We start from the raw sequence: 24,487 nt of genomic DNA on the forward strand, positions 1-24,487 counted from the left end.
TGTTCAGACCTCAATGAAAAGGGGCCCCAGTCAGCAGCAGTTTCACAGGGGATTTTTTGTTTTCCCTTCTCTGGCTGATGATAACAAACTATAGGTCACTTTTTTAATTCAGAATTAAACACTCTAAATGCAGAAAGACTTACTGTACACTGGGCAATAGGGGTTAGGGAATTTGCTCCCTCTTGCCCATTATAGGGTATACTCATATATAAGTAATGTAATATAACACATTATTAACAGCATTTAGGATGATCAGATCCATTGCCTACATCTGAAACAGCACCAAATAAGGCCATTCTCTATTCATATCTGTATTCTTGGTTTCTCTTAGTACAGCTATTACATAGATATGTTTTAACCATTGCTTGTAATATTATGTTTATAAAGTAAACATATATGTAAATCCACAAGAAACATGTATCATACGTTTATTTATTTTTTTCTAGAAACTGCCTTGATTCCAAAGTATTCAATGATGGGACCATTCAGGGGCCACATGAGTATCAAAAGTACCCGTAAGTATTTTTTATTGTCTTATTTTACATAGCACTCTAAAATATTTACAATATAGTTGTATTGAATATACTATATATCATGAAAAGGGAACGTACATCTTATAAGTCAGGAGTTCCTAGAACATAGATGATTTGGTCATGTTGCTAGCAAAGGAAAGATTTATACTCATCACCATGTGATTGAAAGTGCAGCGTTCAGAAAAAGTAATACAATCTAAACATGCCAGAACACCAGTAACTGGGTTATTTTAGCAACACAATGTTCTGATGTCTTATATAGTTATATATCCATCTTCATAGTTTGTTCAACTATTTCTCCCCAAATCTGTGTTTTTTAAACGTATAATTCAATGAACATTATTTTTTTGCACTGGTATGTCATTCCATAGGAAATGTATCTTAAAAGCTGTATTTAATGTCAATTTCAGTTATGGATCTATTTACTAAAGTGATATCGAAAAAATGTAAGCGATGTTTTGTACTAGAGTATATGCCAATAAGGAATAAACAGCGAATTGCGTATTCATGTTATTCACTAAATACCGTTAAATGTTATTCAGACAATACCTGGCGCTATCATATAACACCAGTTTTAATCACATACCCCAGGCTGGCATTAGGCTGATCTTGCCTATGTATGTATGATCACTAGAGACAAAGGCTAGGTATGTAGGACTAACTAACGTAGAATAGATGCTAAAAATTAATAATATGTATAATGTTGAAATGTTTAATATATTAACCCCTTAAGAGTCTAAGTGGCCAGCTAGTCATGGTAAAATGGTAAAACATGACTAGCTGACCACTTGGACTACTAAAGGCTTAATATTTAAATATATGGATTTTATGCTTTTTGGGGTTTTTTTGTAGGGGTTTTATGTTGTACCATTGTTGCCTGAAGGCATTCCTTTGCAATGTATTGGTTTCTCAGACATCAAGGGGGTGAATCATTTCCCCCCCCAAGGGTTTTTGTTAGAAATCCTATCATAATTTTCTACCATAGAATAAAGTAACCTGCACCCCTCACAAACCGCTTAATCTAGGTGCGAAATACAGTAATTTGACCCACTCTAATTATAGGTCCCGGTGACAAAACAGTAGTGATGGCTCCTTCTCTTATTATATACATACCCATATATTCAAAATTATGTTTTAAACAAATTGCCATATTTTAACAATCACATTACAATAGTAAAAATATATACAATCATAATAAATTCAGTATCTTGCATTATTAGAGTTATGTTAAAGCTACAGTTCAGGCTTAAAAAAAAAATTATAGCTTTTTTTTTACTTCAATAGTTTCATGTGGGCAATCTCTACTTTCCTAAAGAACTGCATAGCTGCTGGTCAATTCGTTCTCCGTCTATTGATCGGCAAAGTTTGGCGACATCTTTAAATATGGGGAATGTATTTCCTCTGTTTCTGTCACTCAGTGGAAGCTCATGAATATTCATGAGCACTCCTGCACTGACATGTGCAAGAGGGAGGGCAGGGCTCACAAGGGGTGTGCCAGGGCTTGTGACAGGACATGAAGGGGCAGTGCCTTAGTAAATGATTGTTAAAATAGAATACAAGAAAATTGGTCTTTCAAATTTGTTTTTTTTAAAAACAGAAAATGCTAAAAGTATTTTTTCTTACTACAGAACTGATTTACTAAAAAAAACACACATGCAGGATATAGCCTGAACTGCAGCTTTAATGTATCTTTGTTCAGTGTCATGTTATTATTGTTGTGTTAATTCGTCATTGGTATTCTATGGTGCTCTAAACTTGTATATCTATACTTGATATTAAATAACATTAAAGGATCCAGTACCTCACTCATTGAACTATACAGTGATAACTTTACAGCTTAAAAATGTGGCATAAAATAAACACTGTTACTTAACATAAAGCATATAGTGATAATAGGAAGACGACTCAGCAGCTCAATATTAGCTTCAAGGCTGCCCACAGCCTTTCCCTCCAGCCCCCAACAGAGAATGTTACATTGGCTACATGTGTATTTGCAATAAAGAATTTCAAGCAAATTGGCTGACGTGAGGACATTGGCTGATGAGAACACATTGGCTGATGAGAGCACATTGGCTGATGAGAACACATTGGCTGATGAGAGCATATTGGCTGTTGAGGGTACATTGGCTGATGAGGGCACATTGGCTGATGAGAACACATTGGCTGATGAGAGCACATTGGCTGATGAGAGCACATTGGCTGATGAGAGCATATTGGCTGATGAGGGTACATTGGCTGATGAGGGCACATTGGCTGATGAGAGCATATTGGCTGATGAGGGTACATTGGCTGATGAGGGTACATTGGCTGATGAGGGTACATTGGCTGATGAGGGCACATTGGCTGATGAGAGCACATTGGCTGATGAGAGCATATTGGCTGATGAGGGTACATTGGCTGATGAGAACACATTGGCTGATGAGAGCACATTGGCTGATGAGGGCACATTGGCTGATGAGGGTACATTGGCTGATGAGGACATATTGGCTGATGAGAGCACATTGGCTGATGGGGGCACAATGGCTGATTAGGGCACATTGGCTGATGAGAGCACATTGGCTGATGAGAACATATTGGCTGATGAGAACACATTGACTGATGAGAGCACATTGGCTGATGAGAACACATTGGCTGATGAGTACACATTGGCTGATGAGAGCACATTGGCTGATGAGAGCATATTGGCTGATGAGGGTACATTGGCTGATGAGGGCACATTGGCTGATGAGAGCACATTGGCTGATGAGAGCATATTGGCTGATGAGGGTACATTGGCTGATGAGGGTACATTGGCTGATGAGGGCACATTGGCTGATGAGAGCACATTGGCTGATGAGAGCACATTGGCTGATGAGGGTACATTGGCTGATGAGGACATATTGGCTGATGAGAGCACATTGGCTGATGGGGGCACAATGGCTGATTAGGGCACATTGGCTGATGAGAGCACATTGGCTGATGAGAACATATTGGCTGATGAGGGTACATTGGCTGATGAGGGCACATTGGCTGATGAGAACACATTGGCTGATGAGAGCATATTGGCTGATGAGGGTACATTGGCTGATGAGGGTACATTGGCTGATGAGGGCACATTGGCTGATGAGAGCACATTGGCTGATGAGAGCATATTGGCTGATGAGGGTACATTGGCTGATGAGAACACATTGGCTGATGAGAGCATATTGGCTGATGAGGGTACATTGGCTGATGAGGGTACATTGGCTGATGAGGGCACATTGGCTGATGAGAGCACATTGGCTGATGAGAGCATATTGGCTGATGAGGGTACATTGGCTGATGAGAACACATTGGCTGATGAGAGCACATTGGCTGATGAGGGCACATTGGCTGATGAGGGTACATTGGCTGATGAGGACATATTGGCTGATGAGAGCACATTGGCTGATGGGGGCACAATGGCTGATTAGGGCACATTGGCTGATGAGAGCACATTGGCTGATGAGAACATATTGGCTGATGAGAACACATTGACTGATGAGAGCACATTGGCTGATGAGAACACATTGGCTGATGAGTACACATTGGCTGATGAGTGCACATTGGCTGATGAGGGCACATTGGCTGATGAGTGCACATTGGCTGATGAGGGCACATAGGCTGATGAGGGCACATTGACTGATGAGAGCACATTGGCTGATGAGGGCACATTGGCTGATGAGGGCACATTGGCTGATGAGAGCACATTGGCTGATTAGGGCACATTTGCTGATGAGAGCACATTGGTTGATGAGAACACATTGGCTGATGAGAGCACATTGGCTGATGAAGGCACATTGGCTGATGTGAGCACTTTGGACAATGAGAGCACATTGGCTGATGAGGGCACATTGGCTGATGAGGGCACATTGGCTGATGAGGGCACATTGGTTGATGACAGCACATTGGCTGATGACAGCATATTGACTGATGAGGGCACATTGGCTGATGTGAGCACATTGGATGATGAGAGCACATTGGATGATGAGAGCACATTGGCTGATAAGGGCACATTGGCTGACGTGAGCACATTGGCTGACGAGAGCACATTGGCTGATAAGGGCACATTGGCTGACGTGAGCATATTGGCTGATGAGGGCACTTTTCCAACCAGATATCCCCATACATAATTAGCTGCTGAAGCTTGTCGAATTTTCATAATTGTTTACTATTTTGTTAAAGTTTCAAAAGTGGTGGAAGGCCAAAATGTTCATGTTCCACCAACTTATTGCTAACGTTGGGCCAGTGTTCCCTGAAGAGATGTTTAAGAACTACTGCATTAGATCGAGCAGTATAATTACATGAAAATGTAAATGTAATCTTTATCTCTTGGGGAAAGTTTTGAGTACTGCTTCCAAATCAGACAACATTTGTTCTTTTTCATGTATTAAAGTTCATTTATTGTAACAAAAAAATCTAAAGAATCTTTCTGTAGCAATACACTTTATAAGTGCTATGAGATATATAATTTCGAGTGTGATAAAAAAAGCAAACTTTACATAATTACAGTATATGAACTAGACAAATGAAAACACATACAGTACATACGTACAGAACTTATTTGATCAATATTTAGGGCCTTTCCTTTAATTTGCAGCACATTGAAATGGGGGAGTTTAACAGGGACAAGCCTGTTAACAACAGCTAGAGCTATTGGGTGTCGGACAGGTAGTGGTTACTCCCTGTCGCCCTGTCTGGAGGAAGGAAGGACTACTTACAAGCCCAAAGTCCAGATAGGGGTTTAAAAGGCAGAAAAGGAACCTATGTATTTGTTCCTCCCTGGTCTGCATACAGACAGCACATACATGTCCTGGACCCCTAGGGACACCATGGCATGCGGGCCATATCTTTGTGTCCTTGTTGCCAAGGGACACCAGATATCTATATACTGTAGATGTGTATAGACTTTCCTACACTGGAGAAGCTGAACTTTGGCCCAGAAAATGCCTATACTTTATGTTGTAGAACTTGGGCTAGGAAAAGCCTATACTTTATTCTTGCTGAAAACGGCTGAATAAAAGCCTACATTATTTTCCTCAAAACAAGTCTTCTCCTCTGCATGCATTGCCTACAGGGATACATAGTGAATAAGTGCAGAGAACGTAGAGACCACAACCATCTTTTCTCTTGCAGTTAGAATTACTATCCCCTCTCCTATGTTTAAGTGATGTGAATTGTGGGAATTTATACTCAAAAATGTTCTGTGTGGTCCGGAGATGGATGATTTCTCTCGGGTTATTGGACATCTCTACCTGACTGTACAGGTACAGTATGCAGTGTGCCACTATCACAATAACATAAGGCAGGTTGTAGTTAAACTCATACTGTAAATACAAGAGTACAGTACATACATGTTTTGCAAAGGCTAAACAAATAAAAAATAATGAATTATATACAGTATAAATGATTTCATTATTTTTATTCACGAGGTAAACAACGTTGTAGGGAGTATACTGTATACTGTAGCTGCAAGTGCTGAATTAATAAGTAAATATAAGAAGTGGTAGTGCAATATAACCTGGTTAGTGTCCAAAAACTCAATGCTAAAAATGATGGTATCTGGAAATCAGAAATAGCAAGAGATAAGCATTTTCTATTACTCCGTGCTATTTTGTACATATAGTTATCGTAGTAAGTACTGCAGTAAGTCAGTTTTGTATTGTATGTATGTCTTTATTTATATAGCCCCATTAATGTACATAGAGCTTCACAGTAGTAATACACATGGTAATCAAATATATACCAGGTAATATAAATAACAGGTCATGGGAATAAGTGCTTCAGACATTAAAGTAACATTAAGGAGAAGAAGTCCCTGCCCCGAGGAGCTTACAGTCTAATTGGTAGGTAGGGAGAACTTACAGAGACAGTAGGAGGGAGTTCTGGTAAGTGCGTCTGCAGGGGGCCAAGCTTTATGTATCATGTGTCCATTATAATCCACAGTGCTATTCATATGCTTCTTTAAGCAAGTGTGTTTTAAGGTGGGTCTTAAAGGTGGATAGAGAGGGTGCTAGTCGGGTATTGAGGGGAAGGGCATTCCAGAGGTGCGGGGCAGTAAGTGAGAAAGGTTTAAGGCGGGAGAGGGCTTTAGATACAAAGAGGGTAGAAAGAAGACATCCTTGAGAGGAACGCAAGAGTCGGGATGGTGCATAACGAGAAATTAGGACTGAGATGTAAGGAGGGGCAGAAGAGTGTAAAGCTTTAAAAGTGAGGAGGAGAATTGAGTGTGTGATACAGGATTTGATAGGAAGCCAGGAGAGGGATTTCGGGAGGGGAGACGCGGAGACAGATTTAGGAAAGAGTAGAGTAATGCTGGCAGCAGCGTTTAGGATAGATTGTAGGGGAGACAGGTGAGAGGCAGGAAGGCCGGACAGCAGGAGGTTACACTAATCAAGACGGGAGAGAATGAGTGCCTGAGTCAGAGTTTTAGCAGTCGAGCAACAGAGAAACGGGCATATCTTTGTGATATTGCGGAGGAAAAGCGACAGGTTTTAGAAACGTTCTGAATGTGAGAGGAGAATGTGAGAGATGAGTCGAGTGTGACCCCTAAGCAGCGTGCTTGGGCTGCTGGGTGAATGATGGTACTTCCAACAGTAATGTGGAAGGAGGTAATAGGGCCAGGTTTGGGAGGAAGTATGAGGAGCTCTGTTTTTGCCAAGTTTAGTTTAAGGCGGCAGAGGGCCATCCAGGATGATATAGCAGATAGACATTCAGAAACTTTGGTTTGTACAGCAGGTGTAAGGTCGGGTGTTGAAAAGTAAATTTGTGTGTCATCAGCATAGAGGTGATATTTAAACCCAAGAGATGTTATTAGGTCCCCTAGAGACAGTGTGTACAGAGAAAAGAGTTGTTCCCAAATATTACCCCATTGTCCTTTTACGTCTTACGATTCTTTTTTTTTTATTATTATTATTCGTTACAGACAGGCCTACCAATTTCCCTCTCCCTGTTCAATATATTGAGATTAAGTTACCTACAGTATGCATTAACTGCCATTCAAGTTTAGGTTTTTAGGGAATCTCAACTATTTCCTCTGATATCTCCAATACTTACTGTACAAATGAACCTCAATCATTCAATAATTGGGCCTTGCAAGGGACAGTTACTCATAGGACCAAAGTGGACTAATATTTTAAAGGGGTCTCACCTGGGAAATGGATAACTTTTATTTTGTATGTGTTTTTTAAAGTTGGACTTGGGAAGGGCTTGATTTACTGACTTTTGTGTGATGCAATTGCTTGTAAAGCCAGGGTCCCTTATCCCCACATTCCATTAGCTTTATTGTTTCTCTGATGAAGACAGGGTGGGATAATGGTAAAGAAACCCCTTGATTGACTAACACTTCCCTATTTAGAGGCTCCTAAGAAATTCAACTGGTTGACTATGAGGGTTGCACTGTTAAGCCTTTTGTGACTTGTACTGTAATTAGGCTCAATACAAGGAGTTCTGGGACAGAAGCTTAAAACCAGAATATAACCAATTTGAAAATAGCTGACCAGCATGAAGGAAATATCCTTCTATGAGCCACCATACAGTAGTTTCCCAACTTTTCTTTGATACTCTGAGTCTATTTGATTGCACTATTGAAATGTGAGTTTCCCCCCAGCATTAGATAAAAAGATATATATGACCGAGAAAGAGAATGAGTAAAAGACTGTATTTGGTCGAGTTAAAATGAGAACAGGGTCCTGCCAGTGTTAATAGTCAGGGCAGAAGAGCATTATGATATTGCGGGTTTAGAGTTTAATATTTTTTTTACCCATTTCCAACTATAACTTTTCCATTTTGTAAACAGAGTAGGTTCCAGAGACGTCAGACAATACTTCTTGTTAGTTCAGTAACAACATTATTGCATTGACAAGAGCTGTGCTTTTACATGTAGAAATAAGTAACAGAATTAGTTACTCAAACCAACTTACCTTACAATACAGAAACGACAGCTGCTCTGGAACTTGCAAACCAAATGGTAACAGAGCACATTACTGCCCAGGTTAATTAATGGCATTCAAATGATTACTTGCCAAATAAATGGAAATTCAAATGATCCTGGTTTTCTACTTCTTGTGTTGCACATTCGCGGGATCTTTTCCTGTGAGGAAGTTTCACAAGAACAGTGATTCTCCAGGTAGTTTGTTCCTTTTGGCAAACCTGTGTTTTATTCGTTCAGGCTTAAACAGGGCTCCTTTTCTTACACTGAACAAACATGTTGCTTCTTTTCAGCACTTCCTTTTAGATTCTGTCTAACAAAACAACATTGTTAATTTTGGCCCTCCCTTACAGACTACAATCAGAAAACTTTCTGTCTAAGCTTCACTTTCCATTCCTCTGAATCTCCCCCTAACTGTAGAAGAGCATCGTACAGTATAACAGGTCATGACAAAGATTCAGAACTAAAATGTTCTTTAATGTCTCAACATTGCTTTTGAATCAGAGATCCTCCACTGAGGTTATGACATAAATGTAATCATTGCCAGTTGCTGTTAATTTTTTTTTTTTTTAAGTCTTGCTTTTTTTTAAGGCTCTATTTATTTGAACGTAGATATGAAATTAAATATTTAAAATAAAAGTACATTCAACTAATGTGGAGATTTGAACATTGGCATATATACCAACCAGCAGATGTGATAACATTAATTATGCGTAATTAATTTTCATTCAAATTGAAATTTTGAACTTCAAGGGAAATCTGCAGTATATACAGTTCAACATATTTAAGCAAACAGTGAAAAGTAAATGGTGCTTACTGTTTAGAATCTGACAATACCTTTTTTTAAATCTTCCTTAAAAAAAAGGTTTTAATAAATGCAAGATGAACATTGACATGCTCTGTGTGCCTATATGCATAACAATGCCCAGATCCCTAATATCTCCTAAAACCTCATAAACTCCTAAAACCTCTTGCTCCTACTCTAATCCCTACACTCACACACTTTTTTAAGTCCTCCCTCTACTCTGATACCTTTCCCTCCTCCTTCAAGCATGCAACAGTTATTATATTACTCAAAAACATCAAGCTTGACCCTACCTGTCTTTTTAACTGTCATCCTGTCTTCCTCCTGCCTTTTGCCTCTAAACTCCTTGAACGCCTTGTATTCTCTCGCTTGCTCCATTTTCTCACCATGTGTTCTCTCCTAGACCCTCTATAATCTGGTTTCCGCACTGCTCACTCCACTGAAACAGCCCTCAATAAAATAACTAATGACCTCCATGCTGCCAAAGACAAAGGTCATTACACTCTGCTCATATTACTCGACCTCTCTGCAGCATTTGATATTGTGGACGACCCTCTTCTCCTTCACATTTTCTATACTCTTGTATCCTTAACAAAGCTCTATCCTTGATTTCCTCTTACATTTCCTGTTGTACTTTCAGTGTCTTGTTTTCTAACACCTCCTCCTCTATCAATCTCTCTGTGGGCATACCCCAAGGGTCTGTCATGGGACATCTTTATCTTCTCTCTTTACACACTCTCTCTAGGTGACCTTATCACATCTCTTGTGTTCAAATATCACCTTTATGCTGATGACACACATTTACTTTTCAACCCCTGACCTTGCACCTATTGTACAGTCCAAGGTTTCTGGATGTCTCTCCGCTAAATCATCCTGGGTGGCCCTCTGCTGACTCAAACTTAATATATCAAAAACAGAGCTCCTCATACTTCCTCCAAAGCCTGGTCAGACAACCTCCTTCTACAGTACTGTTGGAAGCCCTATCATACACCCAGTATCACAAGCATGCTGCCTTGGGGTCACATTTCACTCCTCCCTCATAGTCTCTTCTCACATTCAAAATGTAGCTAAAACCTGTTGTTTTTTCCTCTGCAATATTGCAAAGATACGCCCTTTCCCCTGTTTCTCTACTGTTAAAACTCTTATGTAAGCCATCATTCTCTCCCGTCTCGACTATTGTAACCTCCTGCTGTCCTGCCTTCCTGCCTCTCACCTGTCTCTCCTACAATTTATCATAAATGCTGCTGCCAGAATCACTTTATTCTCTCCTAAATCTGTCTCGGTGTCTCTCCTGCTGAAATCCCTCTCCCGACAGCCTATCTAATCCTGTATTATATACACAATTCTACGCCTCACTTTTAAGGTAGGACACTCTTCTGCCCCTCCTTACATCTCATTTCTCGCTATAAACAATTCCGACTCTTGCGTTCTGCTCAAGAATGTCTTCTCTCTACCCTTTTTGTATCTAAAGCGCTCTCCCGCATTAAACCTTTCTCACTCACTGCCCCACACCCCTGAATGCCCTTCCCCTCAATATCCGACTAACATCCATTCTATCCACCTTTAAGACCTATCTTAAAACACGAAACAAGGGGAAATAGGGTGCTCAACCCCAGTACAACTTCATCCAGATGAAGACTGTTAATACAGTATATAACAATTCCATGAAGAAACCAGTGGGAGTGGGTGTAATACATAGACCTGTGAGTCACTTGAATAAACACATGAAAGTACTCAACTATTGCAGTCTTGAAGTCTCTTACCCACTCATATCATCTCCAGGAATAATCTGTGACGTGCAAGCCATAGAGGGAAATCCAGAAGCAGCAAGAAAAGAACAAATAGCGCACAGCCAGGGAGCCAGGTGGAGATAAAAATAAAGATCCATTTATTTCAGTGCATAGCTGATGACATCATCACCCCGTTGGGGCAAAAAAACACACCTCCTACGCGTTTCGGACCGGTAGGTCCTTTATCAAGGAGTCTGGTAGATGGAGCAATCGGTTACCTTATATACCCGTAGCTAAATTAAACTAATGAGACACATCTGTGCACAATTGTGTAAAACACCCCCATTGCGCATGCGCGTGATGTCACGTGGGGTGCCACCACAACAGGCACCAAGGCCTGTGGGTAAAAAACACCCCCCCGCGCTTGCCCGCGCACGCCCACTGAGGTATACAACTGTAAGTGCTGGTCTCTGACTCGGCCACTAAACCCACCCCGTATGACGTCACTACGGGTACCTGATAGGCTAAGGCACACCGCTATTCAACCAATGAGACCAGGATGAACAAACGATATGCCCACCCATCAAACCATCCCAGCACAGTCAAAACGGAGCGCAACTTCTAACAGCACAATGATAGAACTGCAATCATAAGGAATACCATAGTTTTTACCTGAATAAAGAAAACAATTGCAATGTTTCAAGATAGATATAAGTACCCCATTGCTCCAAATCCCACAAAAACAAATCACATTTGTAATACTAATAAAAACAAAAACATGTCATTGGATCAATACCTACATGACAAATCATTAATTACACGATATACACACATTATCCAACTAATTAAAACACATATCAAAATATTAAAAACAAGTTAGACAATCTTTATATAAGTCTAAAGATATCCTCCAAGGAATGAAGAAATAAATGAATCAACAATTTTAAATCCCAGCATTCATAGTAATCTTACTTATATCAATGGCATTTAACAAGTTTCAACTTCCGTGGCGGGCAAGCGCGGGGGGCGTTTTTTACCCACAGGCCTTGGTGCCTGTTGTGGTGGCGCCCCGCGTGACGTCACACGCATGCGCAATGGGGGTGTTTTACACGATCGTGCACAGATGTGTCTCATTAGTTTAATTTAGCTACGGGTATATAAGGCAACAATTGCTCCATCTACCAGACTCCTTGATAAAGGACCTACGGGTCCGAAACGCGTAGGAGGTGTGTTTTTTTGTCCCCAACGGGGTGATGATGTCGTCAGCTATGCACTGAAATAAATGGAACTTTATTTTTATCTCCACCTGGCTCCCTGGCTGTGCGCTATTTGTTCTTTTCTTGCTATCTTAAAACACACCTCCTTAATGAAGTATATTTATTTATAAAATGTTTTACCGAGAAGTAGTACATTGAGAGTTACCTCTCGTTTTCAAGTATGTCCTGGAAGCAGAGTTATGATGACAGATACATGGTTACAAATACATTGTTACCTTAAGTGAGCAAGGTTATACATTATATACAAGACATTTCATGCACAGTAAGAGATAATATATGTTGTAGGCGTACGTAACAGTTACAGACCAGATTAAAATATGAGCCAGCTTTAGCTTTTGAAAGAACTTAGACTGGTGGCGGCTGTGAGAGTCTCCAGTAGATTGTTCCAGTTGTGAGGTGCACGGTAAGAGAAGGAGGCACGGCCGGATACTTTGTTGAACATTGGAACCATGAACAGACTTTTGGAGTCAGATCTCAGATGATAAGTGCTGCATGTGGTAGGGGTGAGAAGCTTGTTCAGATAGACGGGTAGCTTGCCCAGAAAGTGTTTGAAGGCCAGACAGGAAAGATTAACTTTGCGCCTAGACTCAAGTGATGGCCAATCTAGTTCTTTGAGCATTTCACAGTGATGTGTGTTGAAGTTGCATTGGAGAACAAAATAGCATATTGAATTGTAGAGGGTATAAATTTTGCAAGGTGGGTTTTGGTGCCGTGTCGTATACTATGTCCCCATAGTCTCTAATTGGCATTAGCATCTGCTGTGCGATACGCTTTCTGACCAGCAGGCAGGCAGCTCCATGGCTGATACTATACACTTCATACATCGACCGTGGCCCCTTGCAGACGCACTTATCAGAACACCTTCCTAGTGTCTCTGTACATTCTTCCTACTTACCAATTAGATATAGTGGAGAAAGACCTCGCTCTGACCCCTAGTTGGCAAAAGCGTGCTGCCTAGGGATGTAGAAGGTAGAAAGGGATGTGTACCAAAGAAGGCACACTGAAAGATCCCCTTATAGGCGCACCGCAGACCTTTATAGTATAGACGGTCAGGGGTAGATGTAGTGAGTAGTGTAAACTTTATTAATAAACAGTGTAAATGTGTAGTTAAAAAGTATATAGTGCTATACCATGTACTGGGCTAAAAGATAGACAGTAATGTCTATACAACTCCGTCAAGCCCCTCGTTGAGCTCTTGAGTGCTGGTCTAAGTAGTATCGTGACTACATGGGGTACCTATTGTTCTCCAAGTCACCTGCTGTATAGTACAGGTAAGTATATGTGGTCAGGTATAGAATGGATATAATAAGTACGATCTCTTATGGTAATACCCTGTGATATCTACTGGAGGTGTACAGTAGATAATGGAGTGAGAGTAGTCACACTGTGTCTATACAATATATATCCACGGAGTATGTTAGTCCGCGCATGCATCGTACGCAGAGCTCAGTGTGTCCCTGGGATATGCTTATGGACCTGGGCTGCGCATGCGCCGAAGCCGCGTACTATCCTGGCTGTTCTCTGCGGCTGATGCAGAGGTAAGTATCGGGCACGTAAAGCACTGGGTTTAGTGTGCTGGGTACAATGGTGGTGTAGGACATTCATGTAACTTATAGTTATTGTCCAATGTTTAAATGCCAAGAGGCAACATGCAGAAAAATATCGTGTGACCCGGGCTGCGCATGCGTCACATGCAGAGATAGGAGAGCTCTAGTAATACCCCTAGGGGAGGAGAATGCGCATGTGCCAGGACAGTGCTGTATTAATGGTATACGATATATAAAGACTGTGGTGTGAGAGAAGGACTCAGTTCAAATATATATATTGAGTTGGGTGAAGTTATACCCACATAGCAGTAGGCTATTAGCTGTAGCGGTGTTAATAAACGGAAAATCCCATACACTCTGGGCGGAAGTGGAACAGCTGTTTATAGCGCATATATAGCGCGATGTGCTATGATGACTCGTGCACTTCAGCCAAAACAGGAATGTAGATGTAGCCCTGTGGGAGCACTAACAGCATAAAGAGAGGTGATTGTATACGTTGATAGTGGATGTAGCCTAGAAAGTGGGTACTGCCCTGCGGCAGTACTGACACCTCTTTAATTGGGTGTAACAATGCAAAGCTGCTAAGTAGGAGAACTGGGCTCTCAGAGAGCTGCTAGAGGTAGCTGACAGAGTCAGTTAAAAAGTCGTCAAAAGACTGACTCTGTCAGCTACCTCTAGCAGCTCTCTGAGAGCCCAGTTCTCCTACTTAGCAGCTTTGCATTGTTACACCCAATTAAAGAGGTGTCAGTACTGCCGCAGGGCAGTACCCACTTTCTAGGCTACATCCACTATCAACGTATACAATCACCTCTCTTTATGCTGTTAGTGCTCCCACAGGGCTACATCTACATTCCTGTTTTGGCTGAAGTGCACGAGTCATCATAGCACATCGCGCTATATATGCGCTATAAACAGCTGTTCCACTTCCGCCCAGAGTGTATGGGATTTTCCGTTTATTAACACCGCTACAGCTAATAGCCTACTGCTATGTAGGTATAACTTCACCCAACTCAATATATATATTTGAACTGAGTCCTTCTCTCACACCACAGTCTTTATATATCGTATACCATTAATACAGCACTGTCCTGGCACATGCGCATTCTCCTCCCCTAGGGGTATTACTAGAGCTCTCCTATCTCTGCATGTGACGCATGCGCAGCTCGGATCACACGATATTTTTCTGCATGTTGCCTCTTGGCATTTAAACATTGGACGATAACTATAAGTTACATGAATGTCCTACACCACCATTGTACCCAGCACACTAAACCCAGTGCTTTACGTGCCCGATACTTACCTCTGCATCAGCCGCGGAGAACAGCCAGGATAGTACGCGGCTTCGGCGCATGCGCAGCCCAGGTCCATAAGCATATCCCAGGGACACACTGAGCTCTGCGTCTGACGCATGCGCGGACTAACATACTCCGTGGATATATATTGTATAGACACAGTGTGACTACTCTCACTCCATTATCTACTGTACACCTCCAGTAGATATCACAGGGTATTACCATAAGAGATCGTACTTATTATATCCATTCTATACCTGACCACATATACTTACCTGTACTATACAGCAGGTGACTTGGAGAACAATAGGTACCCCATGTAGTCACGATACTACTTAGACCAGCACTCAAGAGCTCAACGAGGGGCTTGACGGAGTTGTATAGACATTACTGTCTATCTTTTAGCCCAGTACATGGTATAGCACTATATACTTTTTAACTACACATTTACACTGTTTATTAATAAAGTTTACACTACTCACTACATCTACCCCTGACCGTCTATACTATAAAGGTCTGCGGTGCGCCTATAAGGGGATCTTTCAGTGTGCCTTCTTTGGTACACATCCCTTTCTACTTACCAATTAGATTGTAAGCTCTTCAGGGCAGGGACTCCTTCTCCTAATGTTACTTTTATGTCTGAAGCGCTTACTCCCATTATGTGTTATTTGTATTTTTTGTTATTTATATTATGTCACATGTATTACTGCTGTGAAGCGCTATGTACATTAATGGCACTATATGTATAAAGATATATATACATACACACATACAACAACAGCATAAATCATGTGTGGTGTTTCCAGATGGTGTTCCTTGTCTTTGCTAATATACCATATACAGAGAAGGGATATAGTCAATTAGTTACACTACATAACATTATGGTATGTATAGCAAGACAAAACAAAATGCATTCACACCTTTGTTAGATTTACATTGACTAACTCTACAGCAGTGTTTATGATATCATGGTCTGTTCTCAGTTACATAAAACTTCAGTAAATACCGTATCTCACCAAGCATTGTACTGTATTCCTAGGAAAATCACAAGGACCTATCCATTTCTTTGTTCTGTGAAATTGATATCCTCTAGATCCTTCATAATATGTTTTATCTTTTTATTTTCAACTCGCTAAACTTGAAAACAAGATTCTGATCCAGAGACATATTTGCATTGGGAGTGGTATTGCAAATCAGGTTGGGAAAAAATGCCTTGGACTAAAAATTGTATTAAGATGGATTTAAGAGATAAAGCAAAACAGTTCTTACAGCCAAAAATAACATGTTTTTGTGAAATACAATATATCCATATGGTAGACATGTTCTGTTTATGCATAGAGAGGGCCTTAAACCCACAGGTTACATCCAAAGAACAAACGGTTAGCGTAGGGAAAGTTATAGAAGTGTTTTGAGTTCAGTGCATAGGCTTTGAAGAGAGAACAACAAAACACAAGAAAATTGAAGGTTACATCCATAACAGGTTTAAATCAACCAAGCGGAGTATCTCGACAGCCATCAATTAGCTTCATTGGAGAACAGCGACAGCAATGCAACCCCATCTTGTGTACAGTATTTACCTTAGCTTTTGCTCTATTGAAAATGTTACTCTAGTTTTCAAGTGGTGTACTTATTTAACGATTGGCATGTGGCCATGGTTAAACATTTTGTCTGTTTACTCCAATAATTTAACTGTAATAAAATTGTGACAAATCTCTTACTTCATGTCCCTTAAATTTCAATTAATACACTTTCACTCCATCAGATCAGTTGCAATACTGGTCAGCTGTACGCAACATCTACAAATGCTTTACAAAGGTTGAACATCTACACTTATTGTATTTATAGAATATTAGCACACTTAGTTAAGTTATGGTGGGTAAAAAATTAACAAAAACCCTCCACAGTAAAGCATATAGCAAATGGAAATATTACTGTGTGCTCATTTGCATGTCTTAAACAGATCTGCAACCCTGCCTTTCACCATTATCACCCAGCACACAGTGCTTCCACTGCAGCAAGGGATTCTGGGAAATTACATGCAAATGAGCACACAGTGCCACCTTTTGCTTCAAAACCACATGACATGGACCCCTATAAGCTTATGCTTGCTGCATTTCACAGCTTTAAAGCACAGCCTGGGTTAAGATGCATAGCCAGTAAAAACCAGTAGAGTATTGGTGAAACCTATTAAAGGCCTAGCATACACCAAGATGTATAGACAACAATGTAGGGTCACTCCAAACTGAGTATATAGTTTAAATTTGCCTACACTTTCTGTAATACACCACAATGGACCATACAATTCTAGCTAATGTGGTACTGATCACTTTCTATTTTTTGGAATTATGGTTGATTCAGTTACATTCCTCAGAATATTAGACACAAGTGAAGCATTATCTGAGGTATTCTTGTAAGTGAATTCCGAACACAAAGTTATTTTGAGAATTTCCGTATAAGATCTGTTTACATTGCTTCTCTAAAGTGTAGATTAAAGATTAGTAGTTATCTTGGCTAAAATAAGGACATACAGGAAAGCATATTAATAACACCTTCAAAACTGAGGACACAAAACATTTGATAAAGCAATGCCTGTTTCGGGGTTTTGACGATGAAGAATTAACAAATAATTAAATAAACTGCTTTCTTTTGACAGCTCTTGAGACTTTAGGAATTATAGAAAAACTACAGAAAGGACTGTAACTGCAGTGTGTCCGTAGTTCTAAATTTGCACGTTGTAGCACATTTTGCAATGAGCTATGTTGCAGTTTCATCAATAAACTAATGCCCAATACATTTTGATGGGAACAAAATACCAGTCTATGGGTTTCACAGTGGGACTCCCTATGGCTTACACTCAGTGTCCTACACTGAAAAGCAATAACTGTGTGTTATAAGCTCAGTAACGGTAGAGATTTGCTGTCAGTTGTTTTTTTTTTTTATTAGACATTTAGAAATACTGCTGGCTGCTTTCAGAAACATTTCCTCAAACAGAACTTAATGAACTAGGTAAGGTTTACACAGGTGGTTAGTATTCATAGCAACAGGGAAGACAAGGAGCTGAGGTTGCAATGTGTATATATTTGTGTGCCGTGCAGCGGTCAAAGGAGGTGAACGGGCTAGGTAGTCTTTTTCACCTTGCACTTGCACTTTTCTTTATCGTGTTTCCAGCATGAGTGTATGATCATTTCCTTCTTGGCTCTCTTAGCATTAAGAAACACTCTACACCCCTCAATGTTTTTTCAAAAGTGATAAACTGCTCAACAAGTTTAATAACCTAGACATGCACGACAAGATATGAGATCAGTGTTTGCGTGATAAAGGGCGTCGCACAGAATTCATCTATCTTTTACCTCCCAGTTGGATCAAGAGTAAACAGTACGAAAGGCAATAAATAGATCCAACACGGCCAGTTGCAACTTCCATAACTGAGAGTCAAGACTTGTAACATAGCAACATACATAGTAACATAGCACATTAGGAACAAATTCAATAGGGCAAGGACCTCAGTCATCCTATATTTATTATTACATTGCTCCAGATGAAGGCAAACAACCCTGTTCCCCCCTCCCCCAAATGGAAAATCTTTGTTTCCTGTAATGGCAATCCGACTTCTCCTTTCATGAATGCTCTTCCTATATTTTAAAGCATTCACCATATTTCTGTACACCTTTTCCTTTAAAAAAAAGATGTCTAACCTTTCTTTAGAGACATCTATTGTATTTGCCCCCACCGTCTCCATGGGTAGCACATGTCCCATTTTCACTGCAGGTGAAATCGCCTTTCCTCCCATCTCAAGTGATGACCCTGTGTCATTTGTACTATCCTTAGGATGAAAAATGTTCTTGTATTGACCTTAAATATATCTTTAAATAGTATTAATATTAGATGCCTTTTTATGTAAACAATCCTTATTTGGATATTCTTAATTTATAACTCAAACCCCTTTAGTTTGGTGGTTTTTCGTTGAACACTATTCCTATGCCAGCTGTCTAAAATGCTGTTCTATTAAGGAATGACCAATGACACCAATTAAACCACTAGAAATTTCCCATTTAGTTGTAAGTACTGTAGTATGCTTATTGTTGCTTCCCAAATGCATACACACTAAACCAAAAAATTAAATTGCTCAACCAATCAGTCATAAGTTAAATAAAACAAATGTAGAGTACAATACTGTTACGCACTTCAATCCCTATCAAGAAATATGGGGTGCATCTCTGGGAACCAAAAAGTGTACACAACAGGGAATATAGGGATTATAAAGAGATTATATTCCAAAAAGAAGTTCAATTTAGGACCACATCAGTGGGACAACAGAATAAATCCAAATTTTGCATTTATTATATAATTAAAATAATGAATTATTTACATATCAACTATGCACACTTAGTTAAACATGGTCTGATAACTCAAGGTCTAGTGGAAAGGGGCAGTAAACCACTCTACAGAAGAAAAGTATAGTGTTCCTTATATACCTCAAAAAGCAATAGCAATATCAGTAATGTGTGCAAATGCAGAATGTGTAGCTAATGATAATAGCCACTAACTCTAAAGCTGTCACATATTTCTACTTTAATGCTCTTACACTTTTCCCTAGAGTTACAAGAGACAAACCACACTGATGCATAGTATCCACCGGCTTTTTGTGATCAGATCATTAACAGATACCGAGGCCCCTCATGTCTATATGTGTGAGAGTGCAAAATCGAATACTGCTACTATGATGGCATTTTAATTCTATCACACAACCTTTTTAAGCTGTTTGACCAGATGCATCAAAAGGCCACACTCCCTGTGGAAGTGGCATCCCCGCAAATCAAGTTAATTGTTTAACTTTTCACACTCAGGCTGCAAAAGGCAGCCCCAGCTAATGTTGTGTAAATAAAGGTGGTTTCTGATCAAATCAGTCTTCAATAGTGGTAGTGGCCCTAGGCAGAGCCGCTGACACGGGAGGGGGTGGGGGGCAGGACAGGACAAGAGTCCCTTACCGGGAGGCTGTGGGGAGCCCGGCAGGCACTGGAAGTTGGGCCCGGCAACTTCTGTGTCCAGCTGCTGGTCCTCTGGTAGCTACCGCCAGGTCCCGGCTCCTAGCTCTCCCCAGGTGCTGCTTGCCTCTTCCCAAACCATCCTCTCACGCCGTTGCGTGCCAGAAGCTGGGTGCGCCCGGAAGTCAGGCCCCTTCATTACCTTAGCGGCTAGTAAAGCATTGCATAGCAAACCTTTACTAGCCACTAAGATTATTAAGTGGGGTAGGTAATGTATGTTAATATTGTACATTTATCATTTTTTGTTTTATAGCTAACCATTAATTGCCAGTGTCGTTTTCTAGTTCTCCATTGAGAGGGCCAAGTAGCCAGAGTGAAAATGTTTTTTTTTTGTTTAATTGTATTTTTAAAGTATTTTTAATATTCTGATGTGTTTTATACCTGTTTATTTTGGGTGTTTTAATGCCCAAAAGTACTATTAGTCACATGTAGCTAATAGGGATATTGGGCTTTAGTCTAGAAGGGAGATAAGTTTGTTGAGGCGGTGGACATGGGAGGGGTGGTGAAGAGAGTAGTTTCCCCGATGAGGGTGGTTAGGCCTCCTTGGGGGCTGCAGAAGGGGTTAACCCCTTGGTTACATTAGCGGTTACTAAAACATTACACTAAAGTGGCCAACAGGGTTAGGTTGTGTGTGTATTTGTGGGGGGGGGGGAGGAATTAACCCATTTGGTCCCTGTGTTACACCTTGGTAACCTCAGGCATCAAGCAGGTTAATGTTATTTAGATTAGAGGCTTCTGTAATAATATCACACCCAGTAAATTATTAAAAACATTGCGGTAATTAAGGCCGTGTATATTTATTTTTTACCGGGTTCGATATTAACTCCACTTTAAAAAAGTTTGATGTGTCCGGACCTATGGTTTTACATATACGCGTTTTTTGTGTTTAAAAAAATCATCATCAATATGAAGAGATGTCCTACTGTTTTGTTGTTGCCGTAAAACACCTCGTGCTCGTATATAATTCTTTGATGTTTCCTGTTCTGATGTCCCTTTTCCTGAAGAAGAGCATCTAAATCAGGAGTGGTATAGCCATATCTGTCTCTATCTTTCTCTATCTTCCTTTCACCAGCTTCAAAATGTTTTATTTTATTAAAACCCAAATTGTAAGGGCTGGATGGGAGTAACACCACCTTTAGGTGATACGTAACATGAGTCATGTTCAGCTAACGCGAGGCAGTGCTAACTTACGCCGTCAGGCCTATCTTAATGAGATAACTAATGGCTGTTGTTTTTTCATATTATTAGCTGTGTGGATTTGCATTACCTTCAGGGAACGTAATATCTGTTATGATTTTGATAACATGATGTTATGAGCCCTGATATAACAGAGCTTTGTGGATTTGAGCCTGTGTCTCCCTGTAGATTATTACAGTATCTAATGAATAATAATGTATGCAACCCTGTACATAGAATTTTGCAAGCATAGCGTGTCCCTGCTCCTAGATCTTACAATCTAATTTTGGTGTATGATGCACAGGGAGGTAAAGTGATTTGGCGAGGGTCCTGCAATTCAATGTAATCAATCAATAATTTAATATGTCGTCTTTTGCAAAGATATCAAATGTAAGACATGTTTTTATTATGTTTTATATGAATGCAACATTTGTCAAGATTATTACCAGATCACAATTAAAGCCTTAAAGCCCATAGATTTAAAATGTGTTTAATGGCAGAAGACTGCTTAGTAATTAGGGGCATTTATTCTGTGTCCAATTGATTTAAATGCTTTGAAATTCACAGATAACAGGGACTCATATACTCAGTTGGCAGTGACATCTAGTAAGTGCATTATTTTAAGTCCAGTGGAAACCCCTTACTCCAGCATAGTGTTACTTTAGTACTGTACAATAAAAGTATTACAACTGCAAACCATATTTAGATTTTGTATTTGCAAGTATAGCAAATACACACGTGTGTGCGTCTGTGTGCATGTGCAGAAGTATATCAGAGCTTTATAATAGTTACAAAAACATTGCATTATTAGTACAATAACGTCCCCAGCCCCAGAGAGCATAAATACTGTACAAGGCACGCTGTGTCTTTCCATTAAAGCTGAAACTGCAGAATAAACACAGGGAAGTGAAAAGCGCTCATTTTTAAATATTATAACTATATATTTAATTATTTGTAAAAATCCTAATGCACAGACATGTAAGTGCACAAACTATTTTTGCTACTTCGGTTTTTTGTAATTAGTCAAGGATTTTGCAACTGCACAGCAAGTAAGTTTACTGAATATTTTGGACATTCTGCAATAAGTGTCATTTCTTTCAAAACTGCTAGAAAGATACTGTATATATTAGCATTTGACTCCCAAGTGATAAAAGGAGGTATGCACTAAGCACAATGGCTTTGCGTCCGGATAAAAGAAAAAAGCACGTTCGTTAAAAAGTGAGGCCGGAGACGCAATTCTCTAAGGCCTTGAGCTCATTTTTTAACGTACCTGCTCAAAACACCCACAGCGTACGGTTTGCTTTTTCCCCCCCTGCTAGCGTTCTGAAACTTTACGTACGCTAGCTGATAGAAAAAAAAGCCGCATGTAACATTTGTATGGAGATTTGCCATCTCCATGCAAGGCTGTTACAGGCGATCGTACACTAAATAAATACATTTGAATAATAGTGTACATGAGCAGGGGGTCTCCGGAGCTGAACCGCATTGGTTTCAGGTCCGAGGACCCCCTACTTCAGGAGATATAGGCCCCGTTATGGGGTACCGGTATCCCCTGCACTTTAAAGCCCCCGTGTCACGTGACTGGGATATTTACATTCTGCAGGGGATACCAGCACCCCATAACGTGGCCTGTATCTCTTGAAGTAGGGGGTCCTCGGACCTGAAACCAATGCGGTTCAGCTCTGGAGACCCCCTACACATCTACACTACTGTCAAAACACACATATCAATAAACAATAATTCCTTACCTTAGCGGCTATCCGCTATGGTAATGAAGCTGCATTAATGTACATTTTAATAATAGTGTGCGGGAGCAGGGGATTCCCTGAGCTGAACCGCATTGATTTCTGCCTCAGAGACCCTCTGTCACATGGTCAACTTGAGCCAATTAGAGTTGAGATGGGGTTCCCACGCTCTGATTGGCTACCGTACCATGTGGCGCCGGCCATCTTTGTTTTGATGACGTCATCTTAAAGGCAATTGAAACTCAGCCGTTCTGATTGGCTGGCGTCATTGCCTTTAAATGACGTCATCAATTTTTTCTTTTTTTTTCCAAATCATATGTTTTTCACAGCCCAATCAGGGCCGTGTGAAACATTTTACCAAAATGTGACGTCATAGGCCTATAAAAGCCTATGTCGCCTCATTTTGAAGCCAGACGCCGAGGAGGAAGGACCTCCCCTCCTAAGAAGAAAAGAAGGGCATGGCGTAAGAAGATGGAAGAAGATGGAGAAGACCCCAAAGAAGAAAAGAGGACCCCATGACAGACGTAAAGGATTACAAATAGAAGAAAGAAGACACCGTTGTGGATTTGTAAGGGTTTATTATTTTATGGTTACCTTTGGATTGGTTCCAGTGCTTCCGGGTCGCCTGGATTTCGGTGAGTGGGCATATAATGGTAAGTAAACGAAAGAAAAGTTTATTATTTTTACTTTTACACACTCTCTCTAGGTGACCTAATCACATCTCTTGGGTTCAAATATCACCTCTATGCTGACGACACACAGATTTACTTTTCTACCCCTGACCTTACACCTGCGGTACAGACTAAAGTTTCTGAATGTCTGTCGGTTATATCATCCTGGATGGCCCTCCGCCAACTTAAACTAAACATGGCAAAACCAGAGCTCCTCATACTCCCTCCCAAACCTGGCCCTATTTCCTCCTTCTACATTACTGTTGGAAGTAGCATCATTCACCCAGTAGCCCAAGCACGCTGTCTAGGGGTCACACTCAACTCCTCTCTCACATTCTCCTCTCACATTCAAAACGTTTCTAAAACCTGTCGCTTTTTCCTCCACAATATTACAGATACGCCCTTTCCTCTGTTGCTCGAGTGCTAAAACTCTGACTCAGGCCCTCATTCTCTCCCGTCTTGATTACTGTAACCTCCTGCTGTCTGGCCTTCCTGCCTCCCACCTGTCTCCCCTAAAATCTATCCTTAACGCTGCTGCCAGAATCACTCTACTCTTTCCTAAATCTCTCTCAGCGTCAGTGAAATCCCTCTCCTGGCTTTCCATCAAATCCCGTATCACACACTCAATTCTCCTCCTCACTTTTAAAGCTTTCAACTCTTCTGCTCCTCCTTACTGTACATCTCAGCCCAAATTTCTCACTATACACCATCACGTATACACCGGCTCTTGCGTTCGGCT

At 40.5% G+C, this 24,487-nt stretch overlaps 1 protein-coding gene across 2 annotated transcripts in view; it reads left to right on the forward strand.

The window, feature by feature from the left end:
* Positions 1–24,487, forward strand: part of LOC142491930 (spermatogenesis-associated protein 7 homolog) — a 231,930-nt gene that overhangs the window by 29,602 nt on the left and 177,841 nt on the right. For both annotated transcript variants that reach the window (XM_075594726.1, XM_075594727.1), the window contains exon 2: positions 447–515. In XM_075594726.1, the coding sequence (XP_075450841.1) occupies positions 447–515 (69 nt within the window). The remainder of the gene's footprint in view (positions 1–446; positions 516–24,487) is intronic.

Source organism: Ascaphus truei, chromosome 4 (assembly GCF_040206685.1).
Source record: "Ascaphus truei isolate aAscTru1 chromosome 4, aAscTru1.hap1, whole genome shotgun sequence".
In the NCBI taxonomy this organism is placed as follows: domain Eukaryota; kingdom Metazoa; phylum Chordata; class Amphibia; order Anura; family Ascaphidae; genus Ascaphus; species Ascaphus truei.